This window comes from Ammospiza nelsoni, chromosome 1, assembly GCF_027579445.1.
Source record: "Ammospiza nelsoni isolate bAmmNel1 chromosome 1, bAmmNel1.pri, whole genome shotgun sequence".
Lineage (NCBI taxonomy): Eukaryota > Metazoa > Chordata > Aves > Passeriformes > Passerellidae > Ammospiza > Ammospiza nelsoni.
The window spans coordinates 81,249,235-81,269,362 of NC_080633.1; the positions used below are offsets into that span (position 1 = coordinate 81,249,235).

Genomic DNA, 20,128 nt, shown 5'->3' on the forward strand with positions numbered 1-20,128 from the left:
GAGATACAGGCTAGAATTAGGTAGGAAGTATTTTACAGAAAGAGTGGTCAAATACTGGAATCATCTACCCAGGGAGGTGGTGGAGTCACCATCCCTCGATGTGTTTAAAAAAAGACTGGATGTGGCACTTGGTGCCATGATCTAGTTGAGGTGTTAGAACATGAGTTGGACTTGATGACCTTAAAGGTCTTTCCCAACCTAGAAATTCTGTGATTCTGTGGTTCTGTATCTGTGTTGAGAAATAAGTTTTTCTTATAAGATGAGGAAAATCAAAAGAAAAAATTATTCACCAGAATAATTTCCTCAATTCAAGTAGGAGAAGAGAAAGAGAATAGTTGGCTGTTCATTTAGACCATTTTGGGCAATTGTAAAGCTAATGATTTATCGTGCTGGTTCTCCATCTGTTCTCAGTGCCTAGGATGATGTGCATTCTCTGGCATATAGATAGGGAACTGGAGAAGTCCATGAATAAAATGATGTAGAAGACTTCAGATCTCCAAGGACGTAGACAGACTGGTCAAGAAGTTGTGTGTGTCACTGGTGTGCACATGTGTTGGTGTGTGCTCTGACAGCTCTGCAGCTATTGCTGGCATCTTGGCACATTGCCCAACAGAGCGCAGATCTAATCAGATAAGAAAGGGAAAGTAGTACCTGAGGACGTTGTCAGAACCAAAAAAGGCTTTCTCAGTGCTTCAATGTCTAGGACATTTTTAGAAGTTTCACGTTTTGTGACCATGTCATTCAACTTCCTTTCCACATGTCTTTAAAGTATATACAAATATATGTATAATTAAGCATCTTCCATCTTAATAAAATGACTCTGCAGATATGTATTGGAAAATCAAAGTAAAAATCCATCAGTCCACAGTTTTGTCTATTAGATTTGCTGAAAATCTAAAGTCAGGCTTCAAGAGCTGCTACTGTAAATAGAATTACCCTTTTCCACTTAGACATATGCTTGGACAGCTGAGAAGTAAATGAGAATTACAAGCTCTGGCCAGTGTGAGACTGAAGAGTCAGGGTCTGTTACTAACCTGCAACCCTACTTCTCTTGCTCTCCTTGGAGAGGACCTACCACTTTGATGAGGTGTTTTGCTCTCACATTGAGCTTTATGAATAATAACAGTAAGCCCTAAAGCAGATCAAAGTTAGGTAAGGTAGAAAGCAAATTTTATCTTACATACTCCTTAAATTGCTGCTGCAGAGGGTGGAGAAGTACAGCACTTACATTAGAAAGCTCATAGCAGTCCTAATCATGTCCTATCACTCTAAAGTTTTTACTTAGAGTTTATTGCTTTATGGATAGAAGTAGTTTGCATGGGAGGAAGTAGAATAGCACAGCAATCGTGGTGGGTGATGAACCATTGGGAGTGTTGGCAAGGGATGTAAAAACTAATGAGAAGAAGAAAAGAGTTAGCTTAAAGACTGAAGCTGAACATAAAACAGAGAAGAAAAAATGGGATAAAAAAGGACCATTTGAAATTTTAAAAATTTTGGTGGTTATGTTGGAAAAGAAATAATGCCATTTGCCTAGGAACAGAAGTCCAGGCAGTTGGGCAATGTGCCTTCAGAGAGCAAGGCCTGCCTGCAATTCACAGAGGAGCAGGGCAGAATGCCTAGAGAGCTAAAACAATGCCATGGAATGCAATTGTCACCATATTTGTATGAGAATCCTAAACATAGAAAATAAAATAGGGCCTTATTTCTATAAAAGTTGTTAAAGGCATAAAAGGGACTTCTTTGAAGTAATCCTACATGAAAATGAAGGAATAGTTTATTTTTAAACACTGTAATCAGCCAAACCAGTTCTTTATCCCATAAATAATCCATATGCATAATAGCCTCGATGCCATGCTAATCTCTTGTAAAGAAGCATGGGATGACTAAAGCAGTCAAATCAGGTGAAGGAATAAGCTAGAGAATTCAGGCTGATAAAATACAAGCATTTACATCAAGTGAAATATGTCTGTATGTAATCATCATGTTCGGGGAGTTTGGTAACCTCTGATCTAATCAATAACCATGGTATAAAGACTTGAAAAAAATATTCAGAGCTCATCAGTTCTAAGATCATGGAGGAAATAGGTTAAAAGAGACTCTGGAGGTCTGCTCCAACCAAGTCTAGCTTCAATGTTAGATTACATGTGAATATAGATTTTGAAATCTCCAAGGATGGCAATTCTATGTGTACCAGTGTTTCACCTGTTCCAATGTTTCACGACCCTTAATTTTTTGTTTGGTTTTGGATTTTTTTTAATTACTGTTTTTGTTGCTTGTTTGTTCTTTTTCTTCTTGTTCAACTAGAATTTACTTCATTGCAGCTTGTCACTGTTGCCTGTGTCTCCTTGCTGTGTATGTCTGGCAAGAGCCTGGTGATGTGTTCACTGTAATTGCCTTAAAGAAGTGCAAGTGTGTGACAACCAAGCTACAGGCTGGGGGCAGAGCATCTGGAAAGCTGCCCAGCAGAGAAGGACCTACCTGGGGGTGTTGAACATGAGCCAGCTTGTGCCCAGGTGGCCAAGAAGTCAAATGGCATCCTGGCCTGTGCTAGCAATAGTGTGGTCAGCAGGAGCAGGGCAGAGATTGTCCTCTTGTACTCAGCACTGGTGAGGGCACACCTCAAATCCTGTGTTCAGTTCCGGGCCACTCCCTGCAAGAATGACTTTGAGGGGCTGTAGTGTGTCCAGAGGAGGGCAGCAGAACTGGTCAGGGGTCTGGAGGGTCATTTGTACGAGGAGTGGCTGAGGGAGCTGGGGTTCTTTAGCCTGGAGAAAAGGATACTCGGGGGTGACCTTGTTGCTCTCTACAAGTGCCTGACAGGAGGGAGTCACCTCACCAGTCTCTTCTGGTATCAGAAGTCATGAGTCTCTTCTTCCAGGCAGCCAGTGAGAGGACAAGGGCACAACAGTGTCAAACTGTGCCAGGGCAGGTTAAGATTGGGCATCAGAATTATTTTTTTCTCTGACAGGGTTGTTAAGCATTGGAACAGAGTCATCCCTGGAAGTGTTCAAGAAATGACTGGATGTGTAACTTAGTTCTATGGTCTAGTTGACAGGGCAGTATTTGGTCAAAGCTTGGACTTTTTTAATCTTGGATGTCTTTTCCAGCCTTGGAGATTCTATAAAATACATCCTCCCTAGATGGTCTCTTCTCCATGCTAAACAAACCAAATTCCTCCACTTTCTGGTTGTACAATGTGCGCTTTAATCTTCTGATCGTTTTTGTGGCCCTCTGGTGATCTTGCTTCAAAATCTCGTCATGTCTTGTCCTGGTGGCCCAAAGCCAACCACTGTACTCGAGATGCAGCTGAAGGAGCAGCAAATAAAAGGGAATAATTTGTTCAATTCTTTCCTTGTTCTGCTAGGGGCTCTCTTGTTATTGCAATGAAATGAGTGGCTGGCCGTTGTCACCCCAGGAATGCACTGCTAAGTCATAACTTTGTGTCTGCCACACCCCCAGGTCTTTCCTGGGGAGATGCTGTACTGTTACATGGCATTCCATCCTCTCTGCAGGACTGTTTGTTTTTCTTTTCTCAGCTTCATGACACTCTTGTTGGCTTATTCTTCCAGCTTGTCAGAGTTCCTCTGAATTGTAGTCCTGCCCTCCAGTGTATGAATTGCTTCCTTCAGGTTAGTTACCTGGAAACTTGGACTTGCTTATAGGTGCAGTCATCTCTCCACTAAGATTCTGCAAGAACATACATACCCACCTCTGAGTGTCTGAATCTGCTGCCTCTCTGCTTACATAATTACCTTTCTGTGAGCTTTTTCCATCACCCTCATGTTATTCAGTATAATGGAAGCATGAAACAATCCAGTGAGAAAGGGTAAGAACAGAACAAATGAAAATGCAGACCAGCAATGGAGAGTGTAGAAAATGTGAAAGGTATTGATTGGTACATTCTAAAGCCCAGTTTTGAAGCTTTTGAACAACATTTGGTGTCAGTTGTTTAGGGGCACTGCTAGTGGTGGTTTTTTCCCATTTTGAAAGCATGAAGACACTCTGTTTTCCTTCTGTTTACAGGATGGGTTGTCAGGTCTGGTTTATGTCTGATGATATCTGTCCCTATATTTCTGCCAAGTTAGACTTTCCTGGATTTTGCTCTTTTCCTTAGGAAGTACGTGCTCCAGTTTTTGCTGCTCATGTGCGGTTGGTACTGTAGGTTAAAAATAGTTTGTTGCCAGCATGGCTCTGAGTAGTGGCATTCAGTGGAATGTACAGATGTGGAGTATGTGGAATTGTGCATGATGCTATAGGATGTGCCTAGGAATATTCACATATTTGTGATGTTAATTGAGGTAAGTTTTGTCTTGTTTAACAGGTTACAAAAGGGTAGAGCCAATGCTGTACACTTTTACCGCCTGTGTACTTTTTGAAGTTCTGTGGTTTCTAAACATATTCCTCTGATAGACTTCAATCCCAGAGACAATTTATTTGTTTGTGTAGCTGTAATAATCAGGTTTCCTGTATTCATCTCACCAGGGATTCCCACCCTGGATTATCAGTGCTGTTATTTGTCTGTATTTCAAGATTCAAATGATCACCAGTGCCCCAATTAGGTTTTGTATAGCATATTTGGCTAGACACTTCTCCTTTTTTAATGTCATGACCTAAAGATTCTTAGGAACCCAATAATTTTGCAAGCCTCTTGTGCCTAAATTTAGATTTTTTAAGGGTTTTTTTTTGTTGTTTTTTTAGCTGCTTTTTACTGCCAGTACTTATTTTGATGTGTCTTTTGCTTAGCAATGGTACACATCTCTTTGTGGAAGGATTGAAGGATTACTTTAAGATTGTAAAGGACAAAGTAAAATGAGATCAACTTCAAATACCAGCTAAATTTCTTTTGCCCTATTTTTCCCTTCCCAACATTCAAATGGGTCTATACAGTAGATGGCCATTCAGATGTAAAGCATAAAACGTAACGAAATACCCTCTGGTTTGTGTGCCCTGAGCTCAGGAGTTCCTAACTTGTCCAAAGGCTGTGAAGATTTCCTTCTTGTTTGTTCATTGTTTGAATCACTGTGAAATGTTATGACCTGGCTCAAGTCTTATATTGTGCTTGAAGCGTTGGTGGCTGCAGAGGATAGATAAAATACAAAACTCATGCTGACAATGAAAGTACATTGAATTGCCATCTATGGAATAATGAATTATTTTTACAAAATAAACCCCACCATGTTTGTGGACAAATACCATTTTTAAAACATAAATTACATCAGGCCCTAGCCTGAATAAATACTTTGTATCACTTCAAAACAATTTGATAAGGTTATCATGAAGTTCCTCCCTTTCCAAGTTGCTCTCTTGAGTGATTTCTCTGGATTACTCTCATCATTATCTCTGATCTCTGGTGGCTTCCCGCTCCCACACCCCCTCCTGGTGCCAAGTGCCAGGACTGCCAGGCCGGTCACTGCACTTTGTAGTGCCTTTGTGTGGGCACTTGCGATGCCCTTATTGCCCTTTGCAGCACAGTCCTTGAGGCTGCTCTTGACATGTTATTATGTAAATTGATTTTGATGTTGCATTGTGGTTTCTGCTGTTCTTCATTCTGCAATTGTCTTGACAACAGATTTGCATAATCAGTGAGTAGGAATTTGTTTTTAATTTTGATGTTCTGATTAGCTTGATTCAGAGAAATAATAGAAAGTTGTGAAGATAACACAACGTGGCATGAACTGGTGAGAGTAATTGTAAACACAACAAATAATACAAATGATGGAGTCAGGTTCAGTGATTATTTTTATAAAATGTAAGCAAATGCTGTTTCTGGTTTCTGTCTACTTGCACCATGACAGCTGCTTGAAATCTAAACATATGGATTTATTCAAATATTAGTCAGTCTCACTGCTTCCCAAGCAAAGACAAGGAAGCTTATTAATTTGTTTTCTGTCAGGATTTCTTGATATGGAGGGAAAACAGATTTGCAAATCATACTTGAACTCTTCTTTCCTTTTTTCAGTCCAAAGGCAACCCTGTGGACCTGCACCTTTTTCATGGGCATGAGGGAATACCAAAGAAAACTGCTTATTAAATTCAATTCTTGAAGTTATAATTGTTTGGCTCTGCATACATCCTACCTCCCCGCCTTTTGTTTCCTTACTTTCATTTCTAACTTCTGGTGGCACCTGACAGAAGATAATTAAGTAAGAAACAGTAGCAATTAAAGAGCTAGTAGTGAAGTTCCTGTTCATGTTGTCTAGCCATTTTCATGTGTTAGAAACCCGAGGTTATTTCTTTCTTAAGTTATTTCTTTCTTTGCTTCCTGCTTGAGGAGTGATGTAGATGCAACTGCCCTTTGCTAATCATCTCTGCAGGGCAGGACTTAAATTATGTGGGCAGTGAAACCAGAAAACATCAATTTGTACATCTTAAGAAAAGAAGAGTTTCCTCAATAAGGAACCAGGGAGAGAGAGAATGAGAGAAACTCTTTAAACCAATCAATTTAGGGCATTTGCTGGAGTAGCACTTTGTGTAATAGGACTGAAAGAGATTTAGTGGAGGATGAGTCATGAAATACACTAGGAAATGAAAGAAAGATGGAAGGCAGAAGAGAACAGAAAGCTGTAAGTAGGAAAAAAAAGACAGAGTGAAGAGTAGAAAAGTATATTTTAGAGACTAGAATAATGAGAAAAAAAATCTTCTGGGGACAAAGTAATCATAGCTAAAGGGTATTTGTTGAGGAAATGCAGAAGTTTCTGGAAATGTTGTCAATCAGAGTAATTAACTGAAGGAATAGAAAGCATAGAAAATTATAAGAAGACATACAATCCGGAGAGCTTAAGAAAGAAAAAAAAAAAGGCAGAATAATATTTACTTTTGAAGTATTTCTGTAAAATAGGATTGAGGCATTTCTGTATTTAGTTGACTTGGGATAGCATGGACAAAAGGGAGAAACTAGAGAACCATTGTTTGCACCCCTACTAGACTTAAACAACACAAGGAGCTGAACTTTTTTGTCTAGGCAAAGGCAAGTGGGACAACACTGAGAGTGAGGAGCATTTCTTCCTGAGTTCTTGGTGCTTAACATTCTCTCAGCAGCATTGAGGGGACAGCTGCACCTCCTCACTGGGCAGGTCAGGCAAGTGCCCGTGCTGAGCCATGGCAAAGAGCACTCCTGACCTGCCTCACCTGGCGTGGTGAGAGCTGAAGTGACTGCGTGAAAACCTATGCTAAGCACCTCAATTTGCATTGTTGAGATAGACTCAAGTGGCTTAAAAAATGCAGTGGCACAGAATAGCTGTTAAAGTTCTGCTTGTATTTTGAAAGTAAACATAATGCTCAGTTAGATTTTCTTGGGTATTTTATACTATCATAATTTCTCCAGGCTTACACACTTTGATTTAAGCATGCTGGCATGGCAAATGCTGTACCACTTTGATTTTTCATTCTTCAACAATTTAGTAATATTTCTAATACAATACTTACTGCATTAAGGGTTTTATTTTATGCAAACAAGATCTGGATTTGAATAATAACTCTTGGAAAGCCGATAAACTGTCTCTTCAGCTTTTCAGGCAATTGATTCTTCTAGGTGAGAGGAATACTCTCTGTGAAGGAGGCATATATGAAATTAGATGATTATTGTCAGGTGATTTTTGTTAATTGTGTCTTCAGACAGCAGTGCAAAAGGTGTTGCTGTACACTACAAAAATGTGCAGACAATATTATTAACTATTGATTACTACAGCAGTGTTGACATTTAATGAACAGTGATGTTTTGGTCTTTACACCAATCTGACTTTCAGTGGTATTCTTGTACTCTGTATGGATTTGTTTGGAGTAATAAATTCACACTTAAGCAGGCTTTGTCACATAGTGAGTAGCCATTTAAGTATTCACTGACTATTTCATGCTGAATATTCCCTATGTAGATGCCCCCCTTTACTGATAGTGCAGGGTAAAAATTATTCCATGACAATAGCAAGACAAACAAAGGAGAGTGATCCAGCTGGATTAAGCAGAATGATGATCAGCCAGTTCCTTCTTACATTTCAGTTATCATTTGCCTCATTTCAGAGATTTGAAAAATGTACGGCCTTTATTTACCCTTGTTTACTTGGTCAGAAGTTTTAGGTAGGACTTAAAATGAGCACTTACAAATCCTACTCTATTTCTGTCATTTCTTCCTTTCTTTCAGATATTAAGTCCTTCAATGTCCCTTGGTGGGCATAAATCATGACTCCAGTAATTTCTAGTGTTGTTCTGCCCAGCAGGACTTTGCTGGGGAGTTATTCAAGGGACTCCCTCCTGCACCTCTCCATTACAGGGGCGTCGTTTTGGAAAAAAATAGAGGGAGAAAGAGATAATGGGTTCATTTGTGTGGATAAGGGAATTATTTAAGAAATGGATTCTCAAGATATTTCTCCTTGAGCCTTCAACAAACCTAAACAAAAGGGGCAGGAGAGATGTTTTTGTTTACCTGTGAAGATGATGCAATGTTCAAAATGAAAGGGCAGCAACACTTGACAAATTCACAATAACTATGACTCCCTAAAGTTATTTAATTTCTTTATTTGAAAAAAGTAGTACTACAATATGTGAGGAATGTAGCCCTTTGAGAAATGGTGGAGATTTTAATTATATTGGTTTTCCTTTTTTTTTTAATAAAAAAGAATCTTTTGTGTATAAAAAAAGTCACTTTATAAGTACCTTTATAAGCTCCGTGGATAAATCTTATCTGGTAGGACTGGTTTGGTTTCCTTGATAGAATAAAAGAAAATTAATTAAATTAGTGGTAGGAATTTAAGCACAACTTTTGCCCTAAACTGCTTGAGCTTCCCTTCCATCATTAACTGCAGAAATTAAGCTGTGCTCAAGCCATATCAACACACCTTCCATTTAGTTTATTTCACTGGTGTATACTGTGATGGTTATCTTTTTAAGTGTAAGTGCAGAAAACTTAAATTTGATTATCCACAGAACTTAGCATCTTTTTTTATCAGTAACACCAATTGTACTTAATTGTGATCACACTTAGATCAGTTTGCTAGGATCTCAGTGTTACTGAGAGATCTGCATGAATATGTAAGTTAAATTATTTAATATATTTAGAATTTCCTTTCCTGATAAACAGTCTTATTCTATGACATACATTGTTAGAATAAAGGAAGGAACAAGTAGGTGTCACCACAAAAATGTGAACTTTGAATGTGTTAAAAAAAGAAAAAAAGAAAACTCTGTTAAAAGACATTAAGCTAATAATTCTTGCTAAAATTTCATTTTTATGTGCTGAAATTACTTCTTAATCTCAAGAGAAGTCAAAGCAAATTGTTTAAATTATTTTTTTCAGGAACTGCAGTTTGAGAGATTGACTCGAGAACTTGAGGCTGAACGTCAGATTGTGGCAAGCCAGCTGGAGAGATGTAAGCTTGGATCAGAAACTGGAAGCATGAGCAGCATTAGGTAATGTACAAATTGTTGATATCTTTATAATTAGTAAACTTTGTTGCTGTTATGAATCATCACCGAGAACAAGTTTGATTTTTTTTTTTTTTTGTAAAAATAATATACACTAGGGAGCATGAGATTTTAGTGGAGTTTGAAAATTTGCATTATGACCTGCTTTTTAAAAAGAAAATTTCTTGCAATTTTGTATCTTTTTGTTCAGTAATAAAATAGTAGTCTTATTTGGAATTCATTGATTTGCTGGAGCTTGAATGGATTATCAGCAACTTATTTCCACCACCAATACTGCTTTAATTTTCAGCTGAAGACTTTTAGCTTTCTACTTGCAGAGACTGATTTGTGAAGTTTTGTGAACCCGTTTAACCACAATTTTATTATTCAAGGTATTAAAAGTTTGAAATTAATTATGTAAAGCTACTGACCTGTCTTCAAAATGTCAGGTGTATCTTATATCTTCATGAGGAGATGAGAAGTCCCTCTCTTTGTTTAAATATTGCTTTACTTGAAGAAATTCTTCTGGTACATTGTTTGGAGGATGACAAGTTTATTTAAGAAATTGTAACAAAAGGAAACTGGTCTCTTGGTGAATTTCATGGAAGTGAAGATTTTAGCTTCTTGATAAGTGTTTCTTTGTTTTCTCAGTGAACCTAAAAAATGGAAGATGATGGTACTTGAGTTTCAAGAATTAAGGAAAAATAAGTTGTATAGGCATGTGTTCTTTTATCAGTGGAAATGTGAATAGATAATATTAAGTATAACATGGCAAGCTCAATGCGAAATTTTATGTGATAATAGTAACAAAAATTTACAAAAAACATTGATTGCTTCCTCAGTTTAAGCAATTCAAACCACCCCTCAATCAAGTGAAATGAGTGATTTTTCTATAACTATTCAGTAGAATGCCAAAGATGTAACAAAAATATGGAATGCAGGTTCAATTGAAAATGGCAGAAGTCAGAAGAGTCTTTCACAAATTCAGCAGAAGCTGTACGTGAAATTGACTTAAATGTATCATTCTTAATAAATCAGGTGAGAATTAACTCCTTAAGATAAACTCTTATTTTATATAATGTCACCATCTACACTTGTTAACATTACAGAAAGTTACTTAAAATTATTTAAGCATGGCCTATGTTGGCATGTCAAGTTTGCTTCTTTAGCACTTTAAATTTTAATTTAAAAATGTTTTGACTGCATTTCAAGAAAGTTATCTGAATATGTTTGAGTAATACTGAGGTATGTTTAAATAATGCTGTTATTTTAGGATTATTCCAGTCAGTGGTATGAAGGTTGGGAAGTTTCTTGCTGTGCAGGAGATGCTTCCTTGGTGAACCTTTTTCCTATTGATAAATTTATACTTTAGAGTTATCAGTGGTGTCATGGTCAGATGACTTGGAATGAGTTCTGAGACTCCGGTTATTCCAGAAGTTTAATAATTGGACTGCTAATCTGTCTGTGAATAACAGAAGAATAATGGAATAGTATAACAGAAGAGATTTTAAGCAAATTCTTGATATCTGTAATTGGCCTTGAGATGTTTTACATGTGCAGTTTCTAGCATTTAAAGTAAATTCATATTAAGAAATACCCAAAAGAGTGTTTTGTAAAAAATAACATTGAAAGCTTACAGTTAGATAGCTGTCCTTTGACTTGGCAAGTGATGTAAAGAGGAAATAAATAATAATCTAATATTGTTTTTGTTGGGTTGTTGTTTATCCCATATGTATTAAATTAGTAATCTTCTGTCCAAAAAATTCTAAATCCTCATTAGAGGGGCTTAGAACTAACACAAATACAAAATGCAGTCAGGTATCTTTCTGCCTGCTGTGCTGACTTTCCAGTGGTCATCCAGATTTGAGAAAGTTTCTTTAGCATTGTATTCTTTGACATATACTTGACCTAGTTTTTTTAGGGGGTTGGGGACTGTGTTCAATAGGAATTTTGCTAAAAAAGGACTTGAGTGCATTCTTTTCAGGAACAGGTACTTGGCTGTGAACCAAAGGCAGAATCAGTCGCTCCTGATAAAACTGAATAAAATGCTTAGACCATGAGTTAGGACAAAACTTGTGAACTCTTCCCTTCCCCAGTTTCCCTGTTGGCAGATACTGAACAGTTCATTACTCAGCCTGCTGAGTATCAAAATTTCATGATACATTCCACAAGGAGACAAGTGATGTTTTGTGCTGCTCCATTCCTCTGGCTGAAGTGCTTATTCCTTCTGGGCCAGACCTGTCAGTCTGTCACTCCCTTTGGTATTGGGGGGGTATTGGATGCCAGCGTATCTTTAGAGTTCTTCAGTCTCTGATAATTTTAAGCACATATTAAAGAAATCTACTGTTAGCAAATCCTTAAAACCTTAAGTTACTATTTCATAGTCTTTATCACTGTTTATCACTGTGTTGAGCAGTTTATTTGGGTTTTTGTTGTTTAGGGGTTTTTTTTTGAAAAATCCTTAGTGTTCGAACTGAGGAGCATAGCTCAAGCCTAGCCGACTTTTCTTCTTTGAACGCAGTGTTTGCAAATTGGTCAGGCAAGAGACTTTTTCTCAACTGAATTTCTACTTACTACTGAAATTGGTAGAAGTGATGTGCCATTTGTTATTGAAAGTCTCTTGAATAGACTGGCATTTTTGCCTGAGTGCCTGAAGCAATATGCTGAAGTTTCTGTATCTTACAAGTAGCAAAAATACAGTATAATAAATTGAATAGTGTGGATAACATACCTGCTTTATAAATGCTTTTTTTCAGTAAAGTTCTCTCCCTTAGAAATGCCTATGTTATTCACACTTTTTTACCAGGAAAATTATATTTTCCTTAGTTAGATACAATTTTTGCAAATTCACTGAAAATAAAAGTACAGCAAGTCTAATTGATAAACATATAAGACCTCTCATTTCTTCATTGAAGAAATAGCTGGGATGCATTGTGACATGAGCAGACAGCTGCTGCTGTGTTGGTCAAGTAAATAAAATTGCAATTAGAGTTTTCCTGTACAGCTGTCAGTGTTCGATCTAATTTAGGCTACTTACTGTGAAGGGGTATATGGTAGTCTTTTTAGATATTTAATTTTAAGGATTGTCAAATCCAGTAGCCTCATAAGAGGCGAGGCTGCTGGAACCTAGACCTGCACAGACTGGAGAAATGGGCTGAATGGAATCGTATCAAGTTGAAATTCATAAATGGTTTGCAAATGCATCTGGGATGGAGTATCCCCTTGTTACAATACAGCCAGGGATAGAAAACAGCCTTGCAGGAAAAGACCTTCAGGACCTTGGAGGTCTTTTCCAACCTAAGTGATTGTCTGAATTACTGTGCTAGTTAGTGGTTCTCTGAGTCAGCAGTGTGTCCTTGCAGCAAAGGCCAGCTGCACCTTGGGCTGCAGCAGCAAAAATGTAGCCAAGAGATCAGGACAAGTGATTCATCCCTTCTGTTTGAAGGGATACATCTTGAGTGCCTCATCCAGTTTTGGGCATCCCACTATAGGAAAGACATCAGCATGCTGGAGCAGGTTCTGTGCAGGACTGCCAGGAAGGCAGGTGGCCAGGGAGCACCGGGGGTGTGAAAAGAGGCTGAGGAAAGAAGGGGTTTTAACTAAAGAGAAGGGTCAGGAGGGGGCAGCTTCTGATTGCAACCAGGTAAAGGAAGGACGTACAGAAGACAGGGCAAGAGTGTTCTCAGAGGTGCATTGGGTAGAATGATAGGTGACAGATGGAAGGTGGAACACAGAACATTCTAATTAGGTGTAAGGTGTTTTTCAAAATGAATTTGGGTAAGCATTGTCACAGGTTGCACTGATACATTCTAGAGTTTCCATCTGTAGAAATAATAAGGATTTTCTGTTTCCACCTAAATTTTCCTGTGTTTTTTATTACTATTTCTTCATAAATCCTGGGAATAGAATTGTATTAGTATTCTAGTGTTCTTTTTCCCCATAAAATGACAGGCTCCCCATGGAAGTGGTCATAGCATTGAGGCTGCCAGAATGCAAGAAGCATTTAGATAAGTCAGGCACATGGTCAGATTCTTGGGGCTGTCCTGTGCAGTGCCAGGATGATCTTTGTGGGTCCCTTTTGACTCAGGATATTCTATGATTCTTCTATTCAAGTATTTCAGAAAAAGTCCCTCTCTTACCTGAACTGATGAATGTTTTTGCTTTTGCCTCTGAATTAGGATGTTAAAATAAGAATATAGTTATTAAAATAAAGTTGAAAAATACATAGTTAGTATGGATTCTGGAGTAAAACATGAGCCAAAAGACAAAGATGTGTTTGTCATATAATGAGGACAGAACAGGGATTTTAATGCAAAGAGTTTGATCAGCAGTCCTGCAGATAAAATACTGCAACTTTCAAGTAAAATTTATACACCATCATACATATTGAGCATACATTTCCTACAAAATAGTTTAGCCTGCATTGTGGTTCTTTGTCAACTCAAGATTTATCAGTTAAATGTGTTAAATTGTTTCACATTGATTTGCTTACAGTAATATCTTAAAATGCTACTGGAAAGCTTCTAACTTGAAAACAAAAACTAAAAAATCCTTTTAATTATATGTAAATTAGAAAGCTCACTCTTAAAAAGAAAAAAAATCAACAATTATTGCAGAGCAGAATTTAAAAGGATCAGTGTTTTATCATTAGCTATGGAAATGCCAATTATGTTTGTACTTATTTAATAAAAACAAGCCAATAACATGGCTATTTATACCAGGATTTTAAAAAGTGATGTTCTTTAAAGAGATGGACATTTCACCAGTGGGAAGAAAAGATTTTACTAAACTTTTGTCAGCAAATGCTGTAGCTTAAAATTAATCTCATTCTGTAATGTGTGTTTGCTTAGTAGTTCAGAAGCTGAATAAGCTTTAATTTTTTTTCACACACTGTTGTTCATCATTGTGGATTGTGTAAAGCTTAACAATTCATACTTGGATGAACTTTTGTCAACTGAATTAATAAAAAAGCTTATCTGAAATAAAATTAAAAATGGCAGTAAAAGCATGCAGATATTTTTTGAAAATGCAAGATTGCGAAAATATTCATCACAAATTGTACAAGTCAGAATTAATTAGCTGTGATAAGAGAATATTTTTTAGGGGTTTTATTTGTTGTGTTCTGACCCCCCCCATCCCAAACATGCTAGTAAAAATATGTTGTGGGTTTCAAGGTCGAAGAGATTAAAAACATCCTACATTCTTTGCTAGGAAACCTAGTTTTGGTTATAATACTGTTAAGCCAGAATGAAAATGAAGTTAGCTGGAAGGAAGCATTCAATTAGAACAAAACAATGGGAAAATGTGCATGAGTTTGTTGTGCCAGCAGGTTTTCATTGAAGTGTTTGCATTATTTGAGTGAGTCCTTTGCTATCTCTGGAAGGCATGAATCCAAAAAAATACCTTTAAAAAACATCACTACTGTAAAATAAAACTGACCAAAACAGTGAAACACAGAGGTTTTCTTAAAAAAATTTGAAAAGATGGTATTTTTCTTACATTCAGAATCCTTAAGGAGTTCATTTCTATTATCTCAGAAACAACGAAACTGAAGCAGCCTTTGTCAGACCATAATTTAGAATGAAAAATGCTTGCCACTTTTTAAAAGGTTGGTTTGATTTGTTTTGTTGTTTTGATGTTTGTTTTTTTCCCATGTCAGTTTTCAGCCTAGAGCTTGACTAAGTCATTGAGGGATTCTTCCCCACACCATTCATCTTTTCCAATAATCGACTGAGCTACCACAAAAAATGTTTGTGACTTTGTTGGGTTGCTAGGATTGCTAGCTGAATGTTGATAGTCACTGTGCTAATGTGTACTCAGCTAGGTAATAGCTGGAATCCTTCTGAAAATAGCTGGAAGCACTTCTGAAAATTGAGCTACTGATTCCCATGCTAAATCACAGCATTTAGGCACTACTCATGATGGGAAGGTGCAGGGGTGGGTGCTGATCTCCTCACCCTTGGGAGCAGTGGTAGGGCTCGAAACAACATGAAGCCCTGAGCCAGGGGAGGTTTAAGTTGGACATCAGGAAAAGGTTTTTCACCTGGAGTGTGGTTGGGCACTGGAACAGGCTCCCCAGGGAAGCGGTCACAGCACCAGCCTGAGAGTTCAGGCAGTGTTTGGACAATGCTCTCAGGCACAGGATGTGACTCTTGGGGTGTCCTGCTCTGGGCCAGGAATCGGGAAACTCGATGATCCTTGTGGGTTGCTTTCAACTGAGCATATTCTGTGTTTCTCTGATTGTGAAATCTTGGAAATCAGAATTTTGTGGAATACTGTAAGTTGTCCAGAAGTAGAGTGGGCAGATTCTGCTTGTTGTTGTACCTGTGTACCTAATTTCCAGGCCTAATTTCCTACACAGTTTGACATCAAATTGATGCTCCTGGTATTGTGTTTGCCACCACATATAAGAGTGTCTGAGTCATAGAAAAGGTCAGGGAAATACCAAGGATAATATTTTCAATGCTTCAGTATCACCTTGTACTTGGTACCTCTTGATCTTTCGATTGTGAGACCTAGAGACCTGAAATGTGATGAACTCTGTATGCTGTTAGGCTTGATCAATAAATTAGTTTGAATCCACCAAGAGAAGAAGATTTGAAGAAAATGTCACTCTAGGAAGTAAATTATGGCTGGAACAGTTGGCACAATTAATACTGGTAATGTGCCTACTTAATTATATTCTGAAGAATGACATTTTACTGGATTAAAGTATCAGATTTGTGAACTGATCATTCTAAACAATCTGATTTTAGATTAAGTTTGAGCTTGTTTGTACTCAGTTTATAGTACGTCCAGCGTTGAAGGAAATGGTTTAAAAAATACTGAGATAAGGAATTGGTACCAGAGCAAAAAAATGAGATAGAGTCAAAGGTTGTCCAATTTTTTTTTGTTTTTATTTCAATTACTAGAATATTTGTAGCTTCTTTGTGCTGGTTCTCCACAATGAGATATATCAAGAAAAAATTTATTAGGTTAGTCCAGTTAGCCTCTGCCAAAAACTAACTAGTTTCATAGTTTTGGAACAGATAAGCTTCTGTTGCTAAAAGGCAAGTTTCCACCATATGTTCAAACAATCAGGTTTGGTGTAATTTTATTTTTTACAGTACATCCATATCTTTTACAGCAGTAATATGGATCATATAATTCCCAGATAGATAAACCTCTGAAGGCACATGCTCCAACAGGACTTTTAAAACACCCTTTCTACAGATATTCTCCCTCTTCTTCTGCTTGCTGAATACCCTCCAGGGATGCCATCCCCATGAGAGAAGTAACACAGTAATATCCAGCATTGCCAAACTCATTACATTGGCATGTTAATGAAATCAAGTATCAGATTTTTATTTAATTTCATAAAGAGAAGATATGTTAGTAAGGATATGGACATTTTTCTGCCCTAAGAAAGGCTCTTAAAGTCTGAAAGCCTTATATGGGGCTGCCAATTGTCACTTATATTCCCTGTCAAGCTTTTCATTATGTCTTCTGTTTTATTAATACAGAACATACAGGAATAATACAGGAAAAAGAACATAAGCAAAACCACAAAAAAGCAGAATGACAACAGAAAAAGCTGATACTTTACTTATCAACTTCTACTGATATGTGGGCCAGTGAAGACTATACTTAATAGTAAATTCTCTACCTTAGTGCATTTTTGGCATGCTAATAAGTTATTTGAAAACGGTTTTCAAATTTTGCATTTACAATTTCAATGTGTTTTTGAAAACCTGACACTTGAGTATGGCTAATATGAAATATACATGGAATTGCTGATCTTAGGAAATATATTGTTAATGTAAAACTTGGTTATGTCCTACAAAGTGAGGTTCTGTGTTCAGCCTGCTGTTCACAAGCTGTTTGTTGAAATATCAGGACACTTCAGTTTATCATAAGGGGTTGATAAGCAAACTGTAGCAGTTTGCCCAAGGACACAATAATAAAAACTATCATTTGAAACTTAAGGATATGTAGAATATCTATCAAGAATGGGACACGAGTGACAAGTCTATTTCTCTGCAGCCCTTCTAGCTCTCCTTGCTGGGCACTGCTTTAATAATTGGACAGCATTCTTTTTGTTCCTATCCTTCCTTATTGTATGTCAAAATGTTTTTGGATTGATTAGGAGGAAGACAAAATTGAGAATAGACTGAGAGAAAGTACCTTATTATTAAAAGGTCTTGAATTTAGAGTGCTTGAAGGCAAGTTTGATAAAACTTCTCCAGGAATGCTCATTTTTAGTGCTTACTTCTTGTGAGTCAAAGGTACTAGATAGTGATTTTGTGATATCTTAGATGTAGAATACAGCTGAGAACAAATCCTGTAACGTGGTGCCAGTAAAAAATGGCCATGGGCAATTGACATCAAACATTGAAACAGAATTAAGGTATCCAAGGTGCTTCAAGATGTCAGTTCTGAAAAACTGTGGACAGAGACCAAAGTGCTATCTGCTTTGTAGATATATACAAAGTTGCCTGCTGCTTTTTATAGAACCAGGATTTCAGTTGTTCCTTATTTTGATAAGCTGCACCTTCCAGGTTGAGTATTTCCTTTCCAAAATGCACATACTGAGGTTTTGAAGGGAATTTCAGCTAAGCAACTTGCTGTTTCTATAAATTTGTACCAAAAGACATTGCTGTTATCAGAGGAATTAAACATAGCTTTGCACAGAGTTATGGAGATAATTCCCTATTTTCCTACAGTGCTTTTTGCTTTCTATCTAATGTGGTGTATGATGGGGCAGAACACTGGAGCGTGGAGGGAAGTCTCTTCAGTGTTGTTCCATCCTTCCTTCCATGTTGTCAGGGTAAGGAGGTGTCCTTTGAGTGCAGTGGCAAGAGGTTAAGAAGCAGATTTCCAGCTGCATTTAACGTCCCAGTTAATGCATGTATGGGGGAAGGTTAGAGGGGAGGAACCTTTGTTCAAAATGTGGATGAGGCATCTGGTAGAATGCAGATTCAGTCTATAAAGTGTAGATTGGTCAAAATTGGAGACTTGAGAAGTGAAGAGTGGGTTGAAGAAGGATGAGGAAGAAACAGGAGCAGAGAAGAGCAGAAGAGGTGGCTAAGGCAGAGGAGTCTAGGAGCTATGTTCTTTCCTTACAGCTGGAGGATCAAAGACTAAAGTTGAAAATATCCTTTTATCCTGGCTACTCAGTGTGAGAAATCTCAGAGTAATTGCTGAAGAGATCTTACTGGCTTCATTTGTGGCTATAACCAGTCATCACATCTTTGCATGGATTCCTGATCTGATTATTAGGATCCCTGCATGTCTGGAAAGCTGTACAGAGAAATAAGAAGCAATACCTGACAGGCTTTCAAATGAATCTTTCCATTAGCAGCATTAGGCAGCAGAACAATTCCATAGGTATCATTCCACTGGATTGCCTTCAGCTATTACAAGGAGATAGATAGTTCTTTTCCTAATGCACGTTTTGCAAGTTGTGAAATCTATTGGTCCTGTAAACAAGTGTCCCTCCAGACACGCATGACTTATCCCTCAAGCATTTTAGAAATGAAGTGATCATGAAACAGAAGTTGTGTAACAATGCATTTGTACAAGGACTAAGTCAAAATGCAACCAGCTGAAGGTGTCCCAGAATTCCAGGTATACCTTTTCTTCCTGTGTGTGTGTTTCATCAGTAAAAACAAAGCCAATTTTTTTGATTTCTTGAGGGGAAAAAAAAAAGTCTGATGTTGAGTTTCAAAGAAATATTTCAAAGAACTTTTGCAATCAGGCATGGTAATTTCTTTCCCTTTACCACCCCTGCCTTCTGGTTCTCACCATCTGATCTTGTGTAGACAACCTTGAATTATGTCTTGAGCATCCACTCTTCTGATATCTTTCTTCTTCAACCCTGCCTAAATTTAAATTCCACCTAAATCACTAGACTGTAATTTGAGCTGTAAATTAGAGCTCTTACCTCATGCTCTCAGTACTTCCTTGCTTTGGCAAGTCCTGCCCACCTTTCAGTGCAGATATGGGAACAGTTACTAAAGGTCCCAGCCAAACCCTCATCCTGGCTACTTTATCTGTCCCTAGCAAGTTATTTTTCTATTAAGGTGGCATTTTTTGAGTTCTTGATTTTAATAAAAGCATACTTATTTTCCAATGCAATCTTAAGAAACTGATTTTCAGGAGAAATGTATTGGTGGAAGTTACAAACTTCCCAGAAGTCATAGCTCTCAAAGATACACTCCTCTTGGCAGTAGTAATTTCTGCAGTCAGAGCAACAGTGGATCCTGTATCTTGCCGTGATTCATCTTGATAAAAAAAAGATGAATTTTGTTGTATTTAGCTGTAGTGTTTGATACAGCAAATTTTAAACTTACCAATTCACTTCGAAAACAATTTGGGGGTGGGTTTTTTTTTTCTGTTCTTTTATCCTAACTTTAGAAATTGACTGTTCTAATGCTCTTAATTATTAGGTATTCTCTCCTTGCTCATATGTGATAATTGGTCCAATTATCCTTTTTGTTGTCTGTATACTTTTCTGTTGAATTGACATGAACTTCTTACTGGTGCTGCTACAGCTGTGACTGTTCTGTAGTGGAAACTGAGCTATGCATTCTTTGATACTCAAGTATTTCAACTACCAGAAGGGCTCAGGAAGTATTACTAGTATATTTAGTTGAATTCCATGAAAGGCATGAATGGACACAGTTCTATTCCACTGGCATCTCAGAACTGGATAGCAGTGTACTTTGAACGGCTAAGTTTAGATGCTTTCTAG

The 20,128-nt window shown here is 37.5% G+C and overlaps 1 protein-coding gene across 4 annotated transcripts in view; it reads left to right on the forward strand.

Annotated features, from left to right (window-relative positions):
• The window catches only part of CTNND2 (catenin delta 2), a 639,809-nt gene that overhangs the window by 241,802 nt on the left and 377,879 nt on the right, over nt 1-20,128 (forward strand). For all 4 annotated transcript variants that reach the window (XM_059470378.1, XM_059470386.1, XM_059470397.1 and 1 more), the window contains exon 3: nt 9,290-9,402. In XM_059470378.1, coding sequence (XP_059326361.1) covers nt 9,290-9,402 — 113 coding nt within the window. The remainder of the gene's footprint in view (nt 1-9,289; nt 9,403-20,128) is intronic.